The sequence below is a fragment of the Emys orbicularis genome, chromosome 11 (genome assembly GCF_028017835.1).
Source record: "Emys orbicularis isolate rEmyOrb1 chromosome 11, rEmyOrb1.hap1, whole genome shotgun sequence".
Taxonomy (NCBI): domain Eukaryota; kingdom Metazoa; phylum Chordata; order Testudines; family Emydidae; genus Emys; species Emys orbicularis.
In genome coordinates, this window is record NC_088693.1 from 39,162,701 (window position 1) to 39,180,290 (window position 17,590).

Consider the following 17,590-nt stretch of genomic DNA (forward strand, 5'->3'; position numbering starts at 1 on the left):
GCCATTACAAACATTGAATCTATCTCCCCTTGTAAGCATTCTCACACTTGCTTCTTATCAAACTGTCTGTACTGGGCTATCTTGATTATCACTTCAAAAGTTTTTTTTTTTTTTTTCCCCCTCTTACTTAATTGGCCTCTCAGACTTGGTAAGACAACTCCCACCTGTTCATGCTCTCTGTATGTGTGTATATATATCTCCTCAATATATGTTTTACCCTATATGCATCCGAAGAAGTGGGTTGTAGCCCACGAAAGCTTATGCTCTAATAAATTTGTTAGTCTCTAAGGTGCCACAAGTACTCCTGTTATTTTTGCCTAAGGAGGTTTCTCACCTATATTTAATTCCAGAGACTTCAATCCCTCATTGGTTGAAGGAACCATCTTTCTCAGCTTGCAAGAGCTCTGACCTCTTGCATCCATCTAGTGATGGATGCCAAAGATGGCTTCTGTCTTTGCTTATATCTTCCAAAGTTCAATTACTTTGTTTCAAGAAGCAGGATGACCTCATGCTATTCTTCCCTTCCTGGGGCTTCCCCCTGTGTGATTTCTATGAAATGGGGCTTCCATTGTTTCTGATTCCACCATGCTTAATTTGCATAGAAGACAGGTAGAGATCTGTGACATTCCCGCCTGTCTGATCAGACTGTACGGCCTAATATCAATAAGTTTCCATAAGTCCTTATATAAGAACCTAAGAACATAAGAATGGCCATACTGGATCAGACCAAAGGTCCATCCAGCCTAGTATCCTGTCTACCAACAGTGGCCAATGCCAGGTGCCCCAGAGGGAGTGAACCTAACAGGTAATGATAAAGTGATCTCTCTCCTGCCATCCATCTCCACCCTCTGACAAACAGAGGCTAGGGACACCATTCCTTACCCATCCTGGCTAATAGCCATTAATGGACTTAATCTCCATGAATTCTAGTTCTCTTTTAAACCCTGTTATAGTCCTAGCCTTCACAACCTCCTCAGGCAAGGAGTTCCACAGGTTGACTGTGTGCTGTGTGAAGAACTTCCTTTTATTTGTTTTAAACCTGCTGCCCATTAATTTCATTTTGTGGCCCCTAGTTCTTATATTATGGGAACAAGTAAATAACTTTTCCTTATTCACTTTCTCCACACCACTCATGATTTTATATACCTCTATTATATCCCCCATTAGTCTCCTCTTTTCCAAGATGAAAAGTCCTAGCCTCGTTAATCTCTCCTCATATGGGACCCGTTCCAAACACCTAATCATTTTAGTTGCTTTTTTCTGAACTTTTTCTAATGCCAGTATATCTTTTTTGAGATGAGGAGACCACATCTGTACGCAGTATTCAAGATGTGGGCGTACCATGGATTTATATACGAGCAATAAGATATTCTCTGTCTTATTCTCTATCCCTTTTTTAATGATTCCTAACATCCTGTTTGCTTTTTTGACTGCTGCCGCACACTGCGTGGACGTCTTTAGAGAACTATCCACGATGACTCCAAGATCTCTTTCCTGATTAGTTGTAGCTAAATTAGCCCCCATCATATTGTATGTATAGTTGGGGTTATTTTTTCCAATGTGCTTTACTTTACATTTATCCACATTAAATTTCATTTATAGAGTCAATATATACATTTCACAATGATGGTAACTACCAGTGTGCCATTAGCTTTCAGAAAAGACTTCACTCTATACACTTCTATAATACAGTAATATTTTATACAATCAGTTGCTTATCACTTGAGGCTCAGTCCCCCCTCCCTCCCTGGCCCCCATCTTTATAGACCAGTAAATCTTTTTAATGTATTCTTCTGAAAAGTAAAACTTAGACCAAGCTTCTCGCCTGCTGGGTGTAGAGGCCATGCTGTCTTCTCCCCACTTGTCAGTGTGAGATTTGCCTTTACCTCTTGTTAGCTTGATGGATCTGTTTGCATACATAAATTGAGGTAAACACAGATTTCTTTGTTTAGGATAGACTTATGTAACAATTTCCCCTGACATACCTGGTTTACACACACTTTAGTCCTAAATCCAGCATAGATCCATCTCTTAATACCCTCACGTATATCACATAAGACTATTAATGAACAGTGAATTATTAGTTTTCAAATGATACCTCACAAGACATATTTTGTACAAAGATTATTACAATAGTGCGTAGGGTGTAAATACAGGGTGCTTAGTGTCACAGAGAGCATCAAAGCCAGGGCCATTGATTTGAACAGGGTGTAGGGCGCTACCATAAAATGTATAGTGATAGCTGCAGTAGGCAGGGCCAGTGCAGTGAAGGAGCAGGCACAAGAAGAAGGACTATCAAACCAAGAAGGCAGAAGACATCAGCTAGTACCTGCTAAGCATGAGGCCGCAGGCATCCAGCAATCACTTAGTGACCATAGAGTCAACACAGCAGAGACCTGGCATCAGAGAGCCAATCAACCAGTAGGACGACAGCTATCGGGCACCTGCTTTGTGACAGGAAGAAACCAACAAGCAAGACACAGGACTGATGGCATCCAACTAGCAACATAAGGAGAGATGGCACATACTTAAGAAACTAGGAAAGACAGATGGAACTACCTCATTCTTTATTTTGTCACCAACAGTGGCTTACATGGGAACTTTTATGTTAAAGAAAGATGAATCCTCACCTCCCCCCACAAATTATGCACCTGGATAATTGTGCAATATTGCTGTATTTAGTGACAAGTGCCTTTTATAAATGGAAAAATAGTTAAATATAGGAGTGAATTACAATTTTTTTTAGCCTTGCCAATGTTATGAATTCCTTATTCATTCACAAGTCTAATCCCAACAGTGTCTTGGTATTATCTTTTGAGTAGTCCATCAAGCTACAGATAGTATCTTCTTATTCTCTTATGCCTCTCTGTTCCATGAGGCACCTTCTCCATTGCCTTCCATCTTTGCCAATCTTAGCTTCTTCCCATGTCATCTTGATAGCTTTCAGTTCTGCTTCACTTAGGCATATCTAGTTTATATCTGTCCATTTCTTTTGTTATTTGGACCATTTTACCAGACTCATATAGTGTCTGTATATTCCACTTACCAATTTTAGTTATGGATTTAGGAGGGAACAAATTCATCAGTGGAGTAGCTTTCTCGCAGGTTTGGCCACTTTGTGTCATCATCTCTTTGAGTTGAGTTGCATAGTTTGTTGAACTTAGTAGTAGTAGTGTAGGTATCTGAAATGACTTTGTTTTTTACAGGAGAGGGTCATTAGCCCACTCCCAACTCCCTATCAGGAGGGTCTGGCTCCTACCTTTCAAACTGGCTGGCACAGGTGACCCTACCAAGAGTTATACCCCAGACAGCATAACTCTCAGTGGCATGGGGACATGAAAGCCTTCTTGCCATATCAAGACACAGTCCCTGGGGAAGAACAGGTAGCATAGTGTTGTGTAAATGCTAGATTCTTTCTAATCGTAGATGTATGGCAGACTTCACTGGCTCGAAGGGACTACTGCTACACAAACAAGCACCGAAAAAGATTTCTTTGAGCTATGGGTCACTGCACGTGCCTCTGAAATTAGAATCTACACCATTATCTTGTTTATGTCTACAAGGCGATTCATTCCCAGAAAAAGATTGATTCAAAATGTCATTCTTGATCAGTGTGTATCATCCAAAATGTTCCACACCTATTAATAAACCCTTTACTTAAACTTTAGCTATCAGCCAGTCTCACAGTACCAGGTGTCATGGTGCATCCTGATTACCTTCCACTATGAAGATGTCATCACTGCTGAAGTGAAAAAACAGATTGACAGAGCCAGACGAGTACCCAGAAGTCACCTCCTACAAGACAGGGCCAACAAAGAAAATAACAGAACACCACTAGCTGTCACCTTCAGCCCCCAACTAAAACCTCTCCAGCGCATCATCAAAGATCTACAACCTATCCTGAAAGATGATCCTTTACTCTCACAGATCTTGGGAGACAGACCTGTCCTCGCTTACAGACAACCCCCCAACCTAAAGCAAATACTCACCAGCAACCACACATCACTGAACAAAAACACTGACCCAGGAACCTATCCTTGTAACAAAGCCCGATGCCAACTCTGTCCACATATCTATTCAAGTGACATCATCATAGGGCCTAATCACATCAGCCATACCATCAGGGGCTCGTTCACCTGCACATCTACCAATGTGATATGTGCCAGCAATGCCCCTCTGCCATGTACATTGGCCAAACCGGACAGTCTCTACGCAAAAGAATTAATGGACACAAATCTGACATCAGGAATCATAATACTCAAAAACCAGTGGGAGAACACTTTAACCTGTCTGGCCATTCTATGACAGACCTGCGGGTGGCTATCTTAAAACAGAAAAACTTCAAAAACAGACTCCAACGAGAGACTGCTGAGCTGGAATTGATATGCAAACTAGACACAATCAACTCAGGATTAAATAAAGACTGGGAATGGCTGAGCCATTACAAACATTGAATCTATCTCCCCTTGTAAGTATTTTCACACTTGCTTCTTATCAAACTGTCTGTACTGAGCTATCTTGATTATCACTTCAAAAGTTTTTTTTTTCTCTTACTTAATTGGCCTCTCAGAGTTGGTAAGACAACTCCCACCTGTTCATGCTCTCTGTATGTGTATATATCTATCTCCTCAATATATGTTTCACTCTATATGCATCCGAAGAAGTGGGTTGTAGCCCACGAAAGCTTATGCTCTAATAAATTTGTTAGTCTCTAAGGTGCCACAAGTACTCCTGTTCTTTTTGCGGATACAGACTAACACGGCTGCTACTCTGAAACCTGTCAAAATTCTCAGAGAATTTAAAGGGTGGGTCTGACAGTTGGTCACCTGAGGGCAGGGCAGTAGAGTTCAACTGATGACCAGGCTGGCTAGAACAGGCATTGTGCGACACTTCTGGAGGCCGATCAGAACGCATTAACAGACCAGGGCGTCCACACTGGTGCCGTGGCACTCCAGCGGGGGTGCATCAAACATTATTCCACTCGCCGAGGTGGGATTACCAGGAGCGCTGTAGCCGTGGTGTCAGAGCGCTCTATGTGCCTTGCCAGTGTGGACGTGTCATGAGTTAGAGCGCACTGGGCTGCTTTAATGCGCTCTAACTCGCAAGTGTAGCCATGCCCATAAGGTGGAAAAAATCAAATGCACAAATACAAAATGGGGAATAACTCTCTAGGTAGTAATACTATAGAAAAAGATCTGGGAGATGATAGTGGATCACAAATTGAATATAAGCCAACAATGTGTTGCAGTTGCAAAAAAAGGCTAATATTCTGAATCTAGGATGTATTAACAGGAGTGTGGTGTAGGAAATAATTGTTCTGCTCTACTCAGCACTGGGGAGGCCTCAGCTAGAGTATTCTTTCCAGTTTTTAGTGCCACACTTTAAGAATGATGTGGACAAATTTGAGAGACTCCAGAGAAGAGCAACAGAAATGATACAGAGTTTAGAAAACCTGACCTAAGAGGAAAGGTTAAAAAAGGGTTCAGTCTTGAGAAAAGAAGACTGAGGAGGGACCTGATAACAGTCTTCAAATACATTTAAGTGATGTTATAAAGACAATAGTGATCAATCGTTCTGCATGTCCACTGAATACAGGACAAGAAGTAATGGGCTTAATCTCCAGCAAGGCAGGTACAGAGTAGATATTAGGAAAAAACTTTCTAATTTATAAGGATAGTTTAAGAACTGAAATAGGTTACCAAGAGATGTTGAGGCAGCCCCATCACTGGAGATTTTTAAGAACAGGTTGGACAAACGCCTATCAGGGATGGTTTTAGTATACTTGGGCCTGCCTTAATCCAGGGGGATGGACTGGGTGACCTCTTGAGGTCCCTCCGAGCCCTACATTTCTATGATTCTATAAGTGAACAATTTATCCCTAACCAATTTCATATTCATGTGCATCTATAGGCCTTACCATCTGAGTTCTACTGTAACTTAATATGTATTAAGTAAATTTCAGACCATGGAAATTTATGATGATGGGTTGACTACATTTTACTTTTATTCTAAATGTCCAAACTTAATTTGATTTTTCACTGCAGTTTCGCTAATTAGAATGAACTCCTGACCCCACTGAAGTCAATGCTAAAACTCCCATTTATTTCAACTAGGCTAATATTTTACCAACATTTATTGCAGATATAATTGTTACCTGAAAATGCAGATACCACTAAACTGGGGGATTTTCAGATATTTGGGAGCTCAATCCTTTTCCAATCCTGGTTTGCCAACTCACTACTCCCTTTATTTAGATTACTCCTCAAAACTCTTTTTCACAATACAAGCAAGACATGAGCCAGCATTTTAAAAAACACTTTTAATTTAAACATCAAGATGAGCACATGTACTTTGTCCTTCCCCATCTCCTCCCTATTAGATGTTAGACTAGATTGGTCATATCACATCTAAAATTAGATTGTAAAATGTTCTGGGCAAGGCCCACACCTTCTCTTTTTTCCTGTAAGGGCCCTAGCACAATTATGGGTGCTGAAGAAATATGTCTACAGCATGGCTTTTGCTACTGGTGCCACGGTGCCACTCCACTTTGCATTACACAAAGACTCAAAATTCCTGGAACAATAATTCCATTGTCAAAGCCGATGAGGATGAGAACTAGGCAGAGCTGCGGCCAGCAAGAGGGCCTCGGAGACTTCGGCGCAGAATGCCGGGGTGGAAGCTGGACTGGAGCGTCTAGGCTAGCACTGGAGAGAGAGAGCGCAGGGAGGGCACGGCATGAGAGCTAGAGATGAAAGGGAGAAAGGAGCTGGGGCGGTAGCTGGAGAGGCAGGTGCGGCCAAGGAGAGCTGGGAGAGCCCAACCGTGTGTGTTGTGCAGACAGAGCCACAGCGAGAGGGGTTGGGATGGGGTCACGGGCAGCTGGGGGGCCTGCAAGCGAGCAGAGGCGAACCCTATGCAGCCGGGCCAGGAGGAGAGGGGCGAACGGGAAGGCGAGCGCGGCGGCCGGGAAAGGTCATGCCGTATCTCGACGTCACTTTTCTCTCTGCAGCGAGGGGGGCGGTCCCGGGCCGGGGGAGGGGGCGGTGGGATGCGGCGGCCTGAGGAGCCCAGCAAAGCGGGCTGGGGGGTGCAGGCAGGTGCCCAAATTCCGTTCCCGCCCCTCTGCCCCTCCCGGTGGTGGCCGGTGAGAGAAGCGGGGGCCACCCACTGCCACGCCAGAGCTGATGCTGCGAGCGTGGGGGGTGCGGGCGGAGACACTCCACCCCGGGGCGGGGCTAGGGGAGGCCGAAGTTCAGCCCTGGCAGCCCCTTCCTTCCGGCAGCGCTAGCGGACGCGCTGCTCCGTGACAGGGATGTCCTGCGACGGCCACCGTAGGTGGGAAGAGGGTGGTGACGCTCCGGCTGTCCAGCAAACCACCGCGCAGCTCGTCCCCACTCCGGGTGCTGCTGCCCGCCAGGCCCAGCAGGTGGCGCTGTCCCGGGAGCCGATGGCTGGTGCCTGTGACTCCCAGCATCCCCCGCGCCTCGCCTCCCCGACAGGGGCGGGGCTGAGGGAGAGAGTGCCACGTCCCTAGTGCGGCGCTTTGTGAGGAGCAGCGCCGCCTCCTCCGCCGGCCGGAGCCATGGGCGCCTCGCAGAGCGTGGACATCCCCGGCGGAGGCACCGAGGGCTACCATGTCCTGCGGGTACGCGCCGGGCCGGGGGCAGCCCGCAGGGCCGGGCCCGCCTCCCCCAGGGGCCTAACTGCAGCCGCGCCGCTCGGGCCGGCGGGCTCCGGGCAGGGGTTCGGGCGGGCGGGCGTCTGTCACGTGTGGGCCTGGCTTCGCTGGCCCCTTGGGCGGGAGGAGGTGGCCGGAGCTGCAGGGGGAGGGCGGCCCCCCCGTGCCCGGTTCTCTCGGGCGGCCCCGGCGCTGGGCCTGGCTCTGTGAGTTGCTGCCTCGCGTCTCCCCCGCCCGCCTCCGGGCCCAGGTGTGTGGAGCCAGCGGGACTGGCGCAAAAACTGCGTTGTGTTTGTTTAAAAGTGGCGATAACTCTGCCCCCAATCTTAGGGTTTGTTATGGCTTGTCCATGTCCAGCTTCAGCAATATTAAGTGCATCTACCTTTTCTGATATTACAAATGTTCAAAAAGCCATCTGCGGTGACAGGCAGTACCCAGTTTTTCATTCTTTGAGAACTCAGTGTCCTTTCTATTACTGCAAAATAAATGGAAGAATAAAACTGTAGTTATACAAGTAAACGATGTAACTTCATAAATTCTGGTGTCTTGATACTGTATCTACGATACATCTGTAGACGGGGAGGGATAGCTCAGTGGTTTGAGCATTGGCCTGCTAAACCCAGGGTTGTGAGTTCAGCCACTTAGGGGTCTGGGGCAAAATCAGTACTTGGTCCTGCTAGTGAAATCAGGGCTGGACTCGATGACCTTTCAGGGTCCCTTCCAGTTCTAGGAGATAGGTATATTTCCATATATTATTATTATTTATTGGCAGGACAACTAACCACTTACCCCTTGCTTGTCCTTCATTGTGTAAGCAATGTATGGTGTTATGCTCCCTTTGGGGTTGTGTTCAGGGGCATAGACCATGCCTACAACAGGAAAAAAAAGATGTTTTTACTGTGTTAAAATCTTAAACTCTCGTTCTAATATGTTAGCTGGTCGCAGTGAACCCTAGGCTCCCCCAGGCTTTAATTCAACTAGTTAAACTGTACTTTAGAACATGCTAATTTGTCTTGACTAGAGTTTTAGAAGGTGTTCATTAGATCAAGATTGCTAACATCTTGCCTTTAAGACCTATTTGCATTAGGGAACCTTTCTAAGTATTTTTCACTATTGATAATGTTAGAAGCCTTAGTGTGGATGTGCTACTGGCATTTTTAATGCTGTCACAAAAGCCCTATTCAGGCCAGGTCTAATTAACACAATGTTTAAAAACACCAGCAGGTTGGTGTCCAAGAGCTCTCAATGTTGTAAACACCAGTGGAGCTGAAGCAGAATGAGCAATGGCGGAAAACTTTTTTTTAAAAGGCCCTGTTTTCATAAGGGAAGAAAACTGTCTATTTTAAACACTCACCCCCAGAACGTTGTATCATTTTTCATCAAGTTCCATATTTTAGTTATCACATTTTAGTCGGTGGAGACATATTCTGATATTTATACAGCTTGGAATCTTGGTATATTACTAATTGTTGTTCCCTTAATTCTAGCCTTTTTATAATGTTCTTTTCTTCACAATTTAAGGCTATTCCTTTCTTTAGGCGAGAACAACAGTCTTTATTTTCTCTGTAAAGTAATACGTAAACTAAACAGACGACACGAGAGCATACTATAGTTTGGACAACACATAGTAATTAGAGGTGCCAAATTTACATAGCATAAATAAGGGAAAGGGGGAGGGCAAAGACACACGGTCCACTTATGTATATCTTCAAGGTACCACTGTAAATTGAGGACAGGAATTAATCTCAGAAGATGGAAGGACAAGGAGGGAAAGTTTATAACATAATGCACAACTGCCTGGTCCAAAACATGCCAAATATTAAAACAGAATGTTTCCACTTGGCTGTTCCCTTTTAGGCTAGCTTTTTGCTCCAGTGAGGTTCGTTAGTTGTTGTGACATCAACAACATATTGCATGCTGAATTGTCAAGTAGAGAAGTGCAAATTAGTCACCACAAGGGCTGGATATGCCATGACCACAGGGGGGGGGGGGGGGGGGCTGAATATGCTTATTTCTTCTCATAGCCCAGTTGGCATGGGGACAGATGTTCAGTACTTACCCTTAAAGTTGATGTTTTTATTATGTCTATTTGTAGGCACTTGTAAGGATGGTAGTGTTAAAAAGCTTAAGGAGGGTGGGTGGCCTTACTCTGACTTCACTTGTCCTTTCCTGCCATGGTATTGTGCTTGTCTTAGTGTTCAAATAATTACGCACAGTTCTAAAGATTAATACATCGAGTTTCTGATAAAGGGGCAAATTTGTGACTTTCTTCCATAATTCTGATCACTGTGTTTTGATTAGCTGTTGTGGTTTAGATTATGCTTGTATGGGTTTATCAGATACTTGGAAATTGACTGATTTTTAAAATTTAATTGATTTGTTAGTAATATGATTTATATAGGCTCTGGCAGATTAAGGAAAGTGCAGAGAGGAAAATGGTGAGAAAGCAGTACAGGAATTACTTTGTTATACAATCTGTATCTTCCAGGCAGGGAGGGAAACTCTGGATAACTACAGCTACAGTTGCAGTTTCTTAGTATCCCTTCATATTTCTCTCCTCTTTTTTCCCCCCCCCAAAAACCTTTGTTGTTTATATTCATCAGTGTGGTCAAATACAATCTTCCACTGAACTATTGACACTGTAGAGGGTGTACCAGAAACATGGGGTAGTTCTGAAGATGGCTTTTGAACCGTCTACCTGGTACATTGCGCAGCACCTGTATCTGTTTGCTGGAGGAGTTGTGCTATGAACATTGATACAATAAGTAGCTACGATGCACAGGGTGTGAGAAGTTTATCAGGCAAATGCTAGCTAGTGATAGATAAGAAAGCAAACTTGGCTTTTCACTACTAGGATTTTTGGGAAAGCTTACTTTAGAACCCTACCATGGGCAGTAGCAACAGGGGCATCACTTTTGTACACATGGTATGCTTGCTTTTGGTACCATGTCTTATTAGAATTCCACTCTCTCCATAGAGGGGAGAAATTCAGAGATGCTGAAAGTTACGGGTAATTAGTATATGAGAGACTCATAGAATTCCTGACTGATATAAAGGGGACTTCCTTGTATTCATTGTACTTGTGGAGTATACCCTTAAAAATAAATCAGAAGGGATTGGAGTATCATCCATTGATATCTTTCACTATATATATGGCCTGCAGCCATACCACATTTAGATATGATCTCATGTAACTTTCCCATATTGCTAACCATACTTAGCTTAGAAGCATCCAAGATAAACTCATCCTACAGGCTGGTGATTTTGTACTGAGCCAGTGCCCCAGTACAAAGGAAGTGTTTCTAGAAGTATATATTGAATACTGTGCTGAGCCAGGGTCATCTTGCAGAAGAACTGTGAATCTTCTTTTTCTCATGAAAATCCCCTGGAGCACTGGCCAGATCTCAATATGGGTAATTGTGTTCTGTGTACCTAAAATTTTCTATGCAGGATTCAAGTGGGTGTATGCTTCATTTCTCCTACTGAAACAATTTAGTATTTCAGTACAGAAAGGCTGCTGTGTTTCATGCCAGAGGTGGTTGGAATTTGAGAGGAGGAAAACTGGTATGTTCAATATGGAATCATTCTTTTTAAAAAAGAGACATGCTTTAGAATCAGCCTAAGTGAAGGGCACAGTATAATTATCAGGCACAATTTAGTACGATACATCTCTAAAACTGCAAGATCAGTATTAGTTCATAGGTTAATTTACCCTCTGATTAAAGAACACGAACAAATTGTTGACCGTTTGTCATCCATGTGGTATAATCCACTTTGTTATTGGAGTTGCACTCTTGTTTAAGTGTGACATGTTATGTTTTGTTTCTAATCAGGTAGACACCTCTTCATTTTAATTCAATTTTGTTATAGTATCTTCAAACAGCAAAATTTAATGTATGTAATGTTATCTGTAGAGGCATGTCAGAAATTCAGGATAATGAGGTTTGGCATAAATATGGATGTCTCATCACTGTAAATTCAGTTTATAGGCTCAGGCAGACATGATTTTTGTATTTCTCACATTTTTATTCTCGGTTGGTAGCTTCTTCTGAAGACACCATAATATACTTTCTTTGCTACTGTGGTCAAACTTGTATTAAAAAAAAAAATCTCTTTAAATAGCACGTGACCTCAGGATTGAATGAAACCTCTCTCCATGTTTCTGTGTAGTTGGGAGTTTAGGTTAATGCCGTGTAGGAAAAATAAAATGGAAGCTTTTCACAACAGTAATGGAATGATTTAGTTACAGATGTGTACTATACAGTGACAAGAAATATTGAAGAGCTTTTTCTGTTTGAAATATTTTTTCTAAAATGAATATTTTAAGGCCCATATCCTGCAATGAGCTTTGTGCAGGCATAACCCTATTGACTTCATTGGGTCTGCCTGCATGGACCAGCTTGCAGAGACCTAAAATGTTAAGTGTTTCTTGTTAACTTATCTTCCCTGAGCTCAAATTTTCTTTTTTTTAAATAAAAGAGGGCAAAGTATGAAAAGCTGAACTATAGGTGCCTTCTGTTATGGATTCAGTTCAGATAGGGTGGGAATACTGCCTCGTGAAACTATATCTGTTTGGCTACTGGACTGTAGACAGCTTTGTCTCAATTAGATGTTGACAAATTGGAGCAAATTCAGAAGAGAGAAACAAAAAATGATAGTGTTGGTGAGAATGATGGAATGAATTTATGAGGGTGGTTCAAAAGAAAGTAAATGTAGTTTGGGTGAATAAAGAGGAAGAAAAGTTAGAAGGATGTTAAACCAAACAAACCAATGGATTGTTTAGAATGGCCCTAAGGGTTGACTGGAAGTCATGGGAGGAAATTAAGCGAAGATAATATTAAGATTAGTATCTGGGAAAACTGCCTTATGGTGAGACCTATAGACTATGAAATAATCTCCCAAGAAAACTGATAGAAGCACCATTATTCAGGCCATTTCAAACTAGACTGGAAAAGTATTTGGAGTATGCATCCTTGGAAAAGGAATGGCTGGATGATCTAAAATGCCTTTTGTATTTCATTATGGTGGTTCCTGCCGATTCTGCTATATTTAATGTCGTATTTTCATTTTTTTTTTTTTTTAATTAATGGCGATATCCCATCTCCTAGAACTGGAAGGGACCTTGAAAGGTCATCGAGTCCAGCCCCCTGCCTTCACTAGCAGGACCAAATACTGATTTTGCCCCAGATCCCCAAGTGGCCCCCTCAAGGATTGAACTCACAACCCTGGGTTTAGCAGGCCAATGCTCAAACCACTGAGCTATCCCTGGAAAAACCTGGAAAAAGAAATATAGGCTTTGAATATATTGAATACTCAAGCACAAGAGGGGGGAAATGATCTGTTCATATGCATGCTAAGTGGGAAACATTGCCGGGGGTTGTCTTTCTAGGGCTGTCCAGGAATATAAATTTAAAACTAAAAATTATATTGTAACTTTTTCTTTTTGTGGTGAGGAGGAGAGAATCCTCAAATGTGATAAATTTGTTATAATTTAAAGTACCATATATACTCGTTCATTAGCCCATTCGTTTATAAGCCAACCCCCCAAAATGGATAGGTAAAAATAGCAAAAACTGTATAACCCTTTCATAAGCCGACCCTATATTTCAGGGGTTGGAAAACTTTGACTCCCGGCTCGTCAGGGTAAGCCGCTGGTGGGTCAGGACGTTTTGTTTACTTGGAGCGTCTGCAGGCATGGAGCCCCTTAGCTCCCTGTGGCCGCGGAGACGCTCCAGGTAAACAAAACTACAATGTATTAGATCAGGGATCGGCAACCTTTGGCATGCAGCCTGCCAGGGTAAGCACCCTGGCGGGCCGGGCCAGTTTTTACCTGCCGCATCCACAGGTTTGGCCGATCGCGGCTCCCATGGGCCGCGGTTCGCCGCTCCAGGCCAATGGGGGCGGCGGGAAGCGGCGCGGGCCGAGGGATGTGCTGGCCGCCGTTTCCTGCCACCCCCGTTGGCCTGGAGCAGCGAACCGCGGCCAGTGGGAGCCGCGATCGGCCGAACCTGTGGACGCGGCAGGTAAACAAACCGGCCCGGCCCGCCAGGTTGCTTACCCTGGCGGGCCACATGCCAAAGGTTGCCGATCCCTGTATTAGATATTCAATTCAATGATTCCATAAAGGTTAAAATCATCAAATTTTGGTGTAGACATGTTTATAAGCTGACCCCCGCTCTTTGGTGCGTCACATTTTTACCAAAAATATTCAGCTTATGAACGAGTATATACGGTAGTTAACTTTGGGTTAAATTTCCTTGTGTTAACATTAAACTCAGCAATATTTTCCCAAGTATGCTTTATGAACCAACCTTTTGTTGGAAAATTTCTCTTCTCTGGTATGCCCTCTAGGAATGGAAACTTCCTCACATTTGCCATTAGCTTTGTATTTGCTGATTGTATAACATGCTCTTAGATTTATTAATTTATTAACCCCATTCACATTGACAATATTCAACCTTATTTACCTCTATAACCTCTCCCCAGTAATGTTTGTCTTGTTATTGGAATGCCTACTGTGTCTTTTCCCTGGAAACAGTGTCAGGCTTCTAATTTCTTTCGTGCACTTAGCTAATTAAGGCAGTAGTCTTTTCTGTTTTGATTGATTATGTATTCATTTCTGCACTTTCAAGATGAAATGGAGAGTAAATGTCTGAAAATAATATATTCTCTCCATTTTATTACAGTTGCTCGGTATCCTTGCACGAGTAATCAATTTGGATATGTGGTTGTATTGATTCAACCAATTTCTTTGTAGCAAATAAAGATATTTAAGTTGGCCTCAAGTGATTTACAGGTTACTATATTAGAGTACTTTTTTCCCTGCCTTGGTGCAAACGGAATCTGAGAATAAATACTCCCAGGGGTTAGGAAGAGCTTTCTATTTTTTTTTTTCCCCAACGCTTCTTTGCTTTCTTATAGCAAGGCAGCAAATAGATGGTTATAGAAAGTCACTTTTTAAAAGGCCAGTCTGTATGAACTGTACTTCGAATGAAATTCAGTGCTGAGTATGGGGATTTATTTTCTTAAAACCTCTAGATCAATTCACTTATGAAGCTTTTTCTCTTGAAAATTAGGTGTTTCATAAAGGAATTCAATAAAAATGTGTACCATGTAAGTAAAAAATGTGTACTATGCAGTAAAAAAGCTGGCAGAGATAAAATTGACTCTATCAGCTCTGAAAAATTGCTTTTAATACAAGCAATACATAATAGTTTTATTACAGCCTACATAGCTACAAAATTTTTTGCTTTACTTTGTGTCTTGCAGGTGATAAACTGGATACTACTTTAGCAGGGTTCCCTGTAAAAGTCAATTCAAACTTTCTGCTACTTAATGTGACTTACAGTCCATGGATTTGAACAAAAATGTTCAAACTTGGGTACATGAAGTTAGGCTCCCAATCCAAAGTTAGGAACCTATATAAATTGCCTGACTTTCAAAGGTGCTGAGTGCCTACAGCTCCCATTGATGTCAGTGACAGCTGTAAGGACTTCACACCTTTGAAAATCAGACAGTTTTAGGTGTAGCTATATGGATTTAGAAGCCTAACATTAAAAATCTAGAACTGAAAATCTTGACCATTCTGTCATACAATACCCTTATAATAAAAAGTTAATCACCATCACAGAGAGGCTTCTGCGTAGTGTGGAGAAATGAGCTCAGCAACTTGAGTAAACTTGTAATTGTCTGTAGATCAAAGAACTGGCTGCTGACAGCCATAACCACGTTCCTGCATAATTACCCCCACCACAATCACCCCCAGTGTCATCTCTGCTGATCCTCCCAATAGTTTTTAAAAAGTTGACATCCTGAAAGAGAGGACAAAATATGAGACTGGAGGAAGTGGAGAATGGGAGTGCACCCAAAGCCCCTGGCATTGGGGGGAAGAAGAACTGGGGGGCACTCAGAATCCCTGGTTGTTGGGAGAATGGGAGACGACCCTGGTGTGGAGGAGGAGGGAATGGTAGACATGGGGGAATGAGGGGCTACACAGCTCCTGGCAGGGGGAGATTGGGGTCCTCTGGTATGGAGTGCAGTGAAGGGTATGCAGAGCTATTGGCATGGGAGACCCAGAACTACTGGGGGTGGGGGGGAGAGTATGGGAGACCCATCACCCTGGTATGAGGGAACATGGAACCCCTAACAAGGTAGGAGAATGGGAACCCTGGTATGTTGGGGAATAGAAGGGTCATTCAGAGTCCCTGGCATACCATGGGGGGTGCATGAGGGAGGCAGTGGAATGTTGCAGGGAGTCCCTGAATTAGTATTTTTACTTCCCTAAAGCGAGACTCATAGGTTATATTATAAACTATTAAAACTAGGGCTGTCAAGCGATTTAAAAACATTAATTGTGATTAATCGCGCGATTAATCAATAATAGAATACCATTTACTTAAATATTTTTGTATGTTTTCTACATTTTCAAATATATTGATTTCAATTAGAACACAGAATACAAAGTGTACAGTGCTCACTTTATTTTTATTACAAATATTTGCACTGTAAAAAAGAAAAATAGTATTTTTCAATTCACCTAATACAAGTACTGCAGTGCAATCTCTTTATCGTGAACATTGAATTTACAAATGTAGAGTTATATAGAAAAAATGCACTCAGAAATAAAACAATGTAAAACTTTAGAGCTTACAAGTTCACTCAGTCCTACTTCTTGTTCAGCCAATCACTCAGACAAACAAGTTTGTTTACATTTGCAGGAGATAATGCTGCCCGCTTCTTGTTTACAATGTCACCTGAAAGGGAGAACAGGCATTTGCATGGCACTTTTGTAGCCAGCGTTGCAAGATATTTAATTTTAATACCCATAGAATTGTAATTTTTCCACTAAATCCCCTTCTATTATAACTTTTTTGATAGGTACAAGAAAATTCACCAGGACATAGGGCTGGACTGGAGCCATTCTTTGATTTTATTGTTTCTATTAATGGTTCGAGATTGGTAAGTTCATTGCATATTGTAGCAGTCTAGCTGCATGTAAACAATAAGTTTTTGTTGTGAGAATCTGTTTTTGCTAAACTTTGAGTTCATATTTTACTTGAATTGTTTTATCTAAATTGGCAAATCTAAATATTTAAAAAGTTAGTCTTGAGTCACTTACCCAGTAGCTTGACTTTCAGCAAAACTTAAACTGGAGAACAGCATTTGTCTTGATCAAAACCAGGGTGGATCGATTTAAATCGCTAAGTAGAAAGCCTCCATCTAAATCATCCATTTAATCATCCATTTGTACTTCAGTTATTTTCTAAAGAAAGGTGCATTCTTGTTGATTGACATAACCTTTGAAACATTGTTCATTTACAGCTAAATAGAGCCTTTACACTAGATTTGGTACATCTTTGTGATACCGGGGAGGGTGCATAATAACAATATACATTTATTTAAACAACTATATAGCTTATTATTTTCACATTCCTATTAATTGTACATTTTAGTATGTTAGATTTTTCCAATCACCATTTTGATTTATATATTTTTTTAAATTATTTTTTGGAAAACACTGATTTTTATCCACCCTGATCAAAGCTGCTGAACTTTGGTATCTTGACATGCAAATATTATCGAACAGGAATGAAGGAGAATTCAGTGATCCAAGCTCTCTCTCTCTCTTCCCCCCTCTGAGGGCAGGGTCCCTTCCCATTTTAACAGATCCTGAATCTTCTGTAGAGAGGAGAATAGGTGAAACATACATTAGAGTCCCTCTGGCACTGGATTTTGGCAGGGTGGAAGAGGAAGGCCTGGCTACATCTCACTGAGACTCCTCAAACTCTGCCAGAGCAGAGTTTAACTAGGGGGGATATAAGAATACTTGGTGTACCTGAACTCACTTTTTCAGATCTGTAATTTGATCCTGGCACCTCCCATGTGGTACAGGCCACTTGCCAGAGAGGGTAA

At 42.4% G+C, this 17,590-nt stretch overlaps 1 protein-coding gene across 3 annotated transcripts in view; it reads left to right on the forward strand.

Moving 5' to 3' along the window:
- Nucleotides 1-7,487: 7,487 nt before the first annotated feature.
- Nucleotides 7,488-17,590, forward strand: part of GORASP2 (golgi reassembly stacking protein 2) — a 36,830-nt gene continuing 26,727 nt past the window's right edge. For 2 of the 3 annotated variants that reach the window (XM_065413235.1, XM_065413233.1), the window contains exons 1-2: nt 7,488-7,645; nt 16,556-16,636. In XM_065413235.1, the coding sequence (XP_065269307.1) occupies nt 7,583-7,645; nt 16,556-16,636 (144 nt within the window). In that variant the 5' untranslated portion in view covers nt 7,488-7,582. Of the gene's footprint in view, nt 7,646-14,754; nt 14,792-16,555; nt 16,637-17,590 lie in introns of all 3 variants that reach the window. The other variant, XM_065413234.1, reaches the window with a different exon arrangement.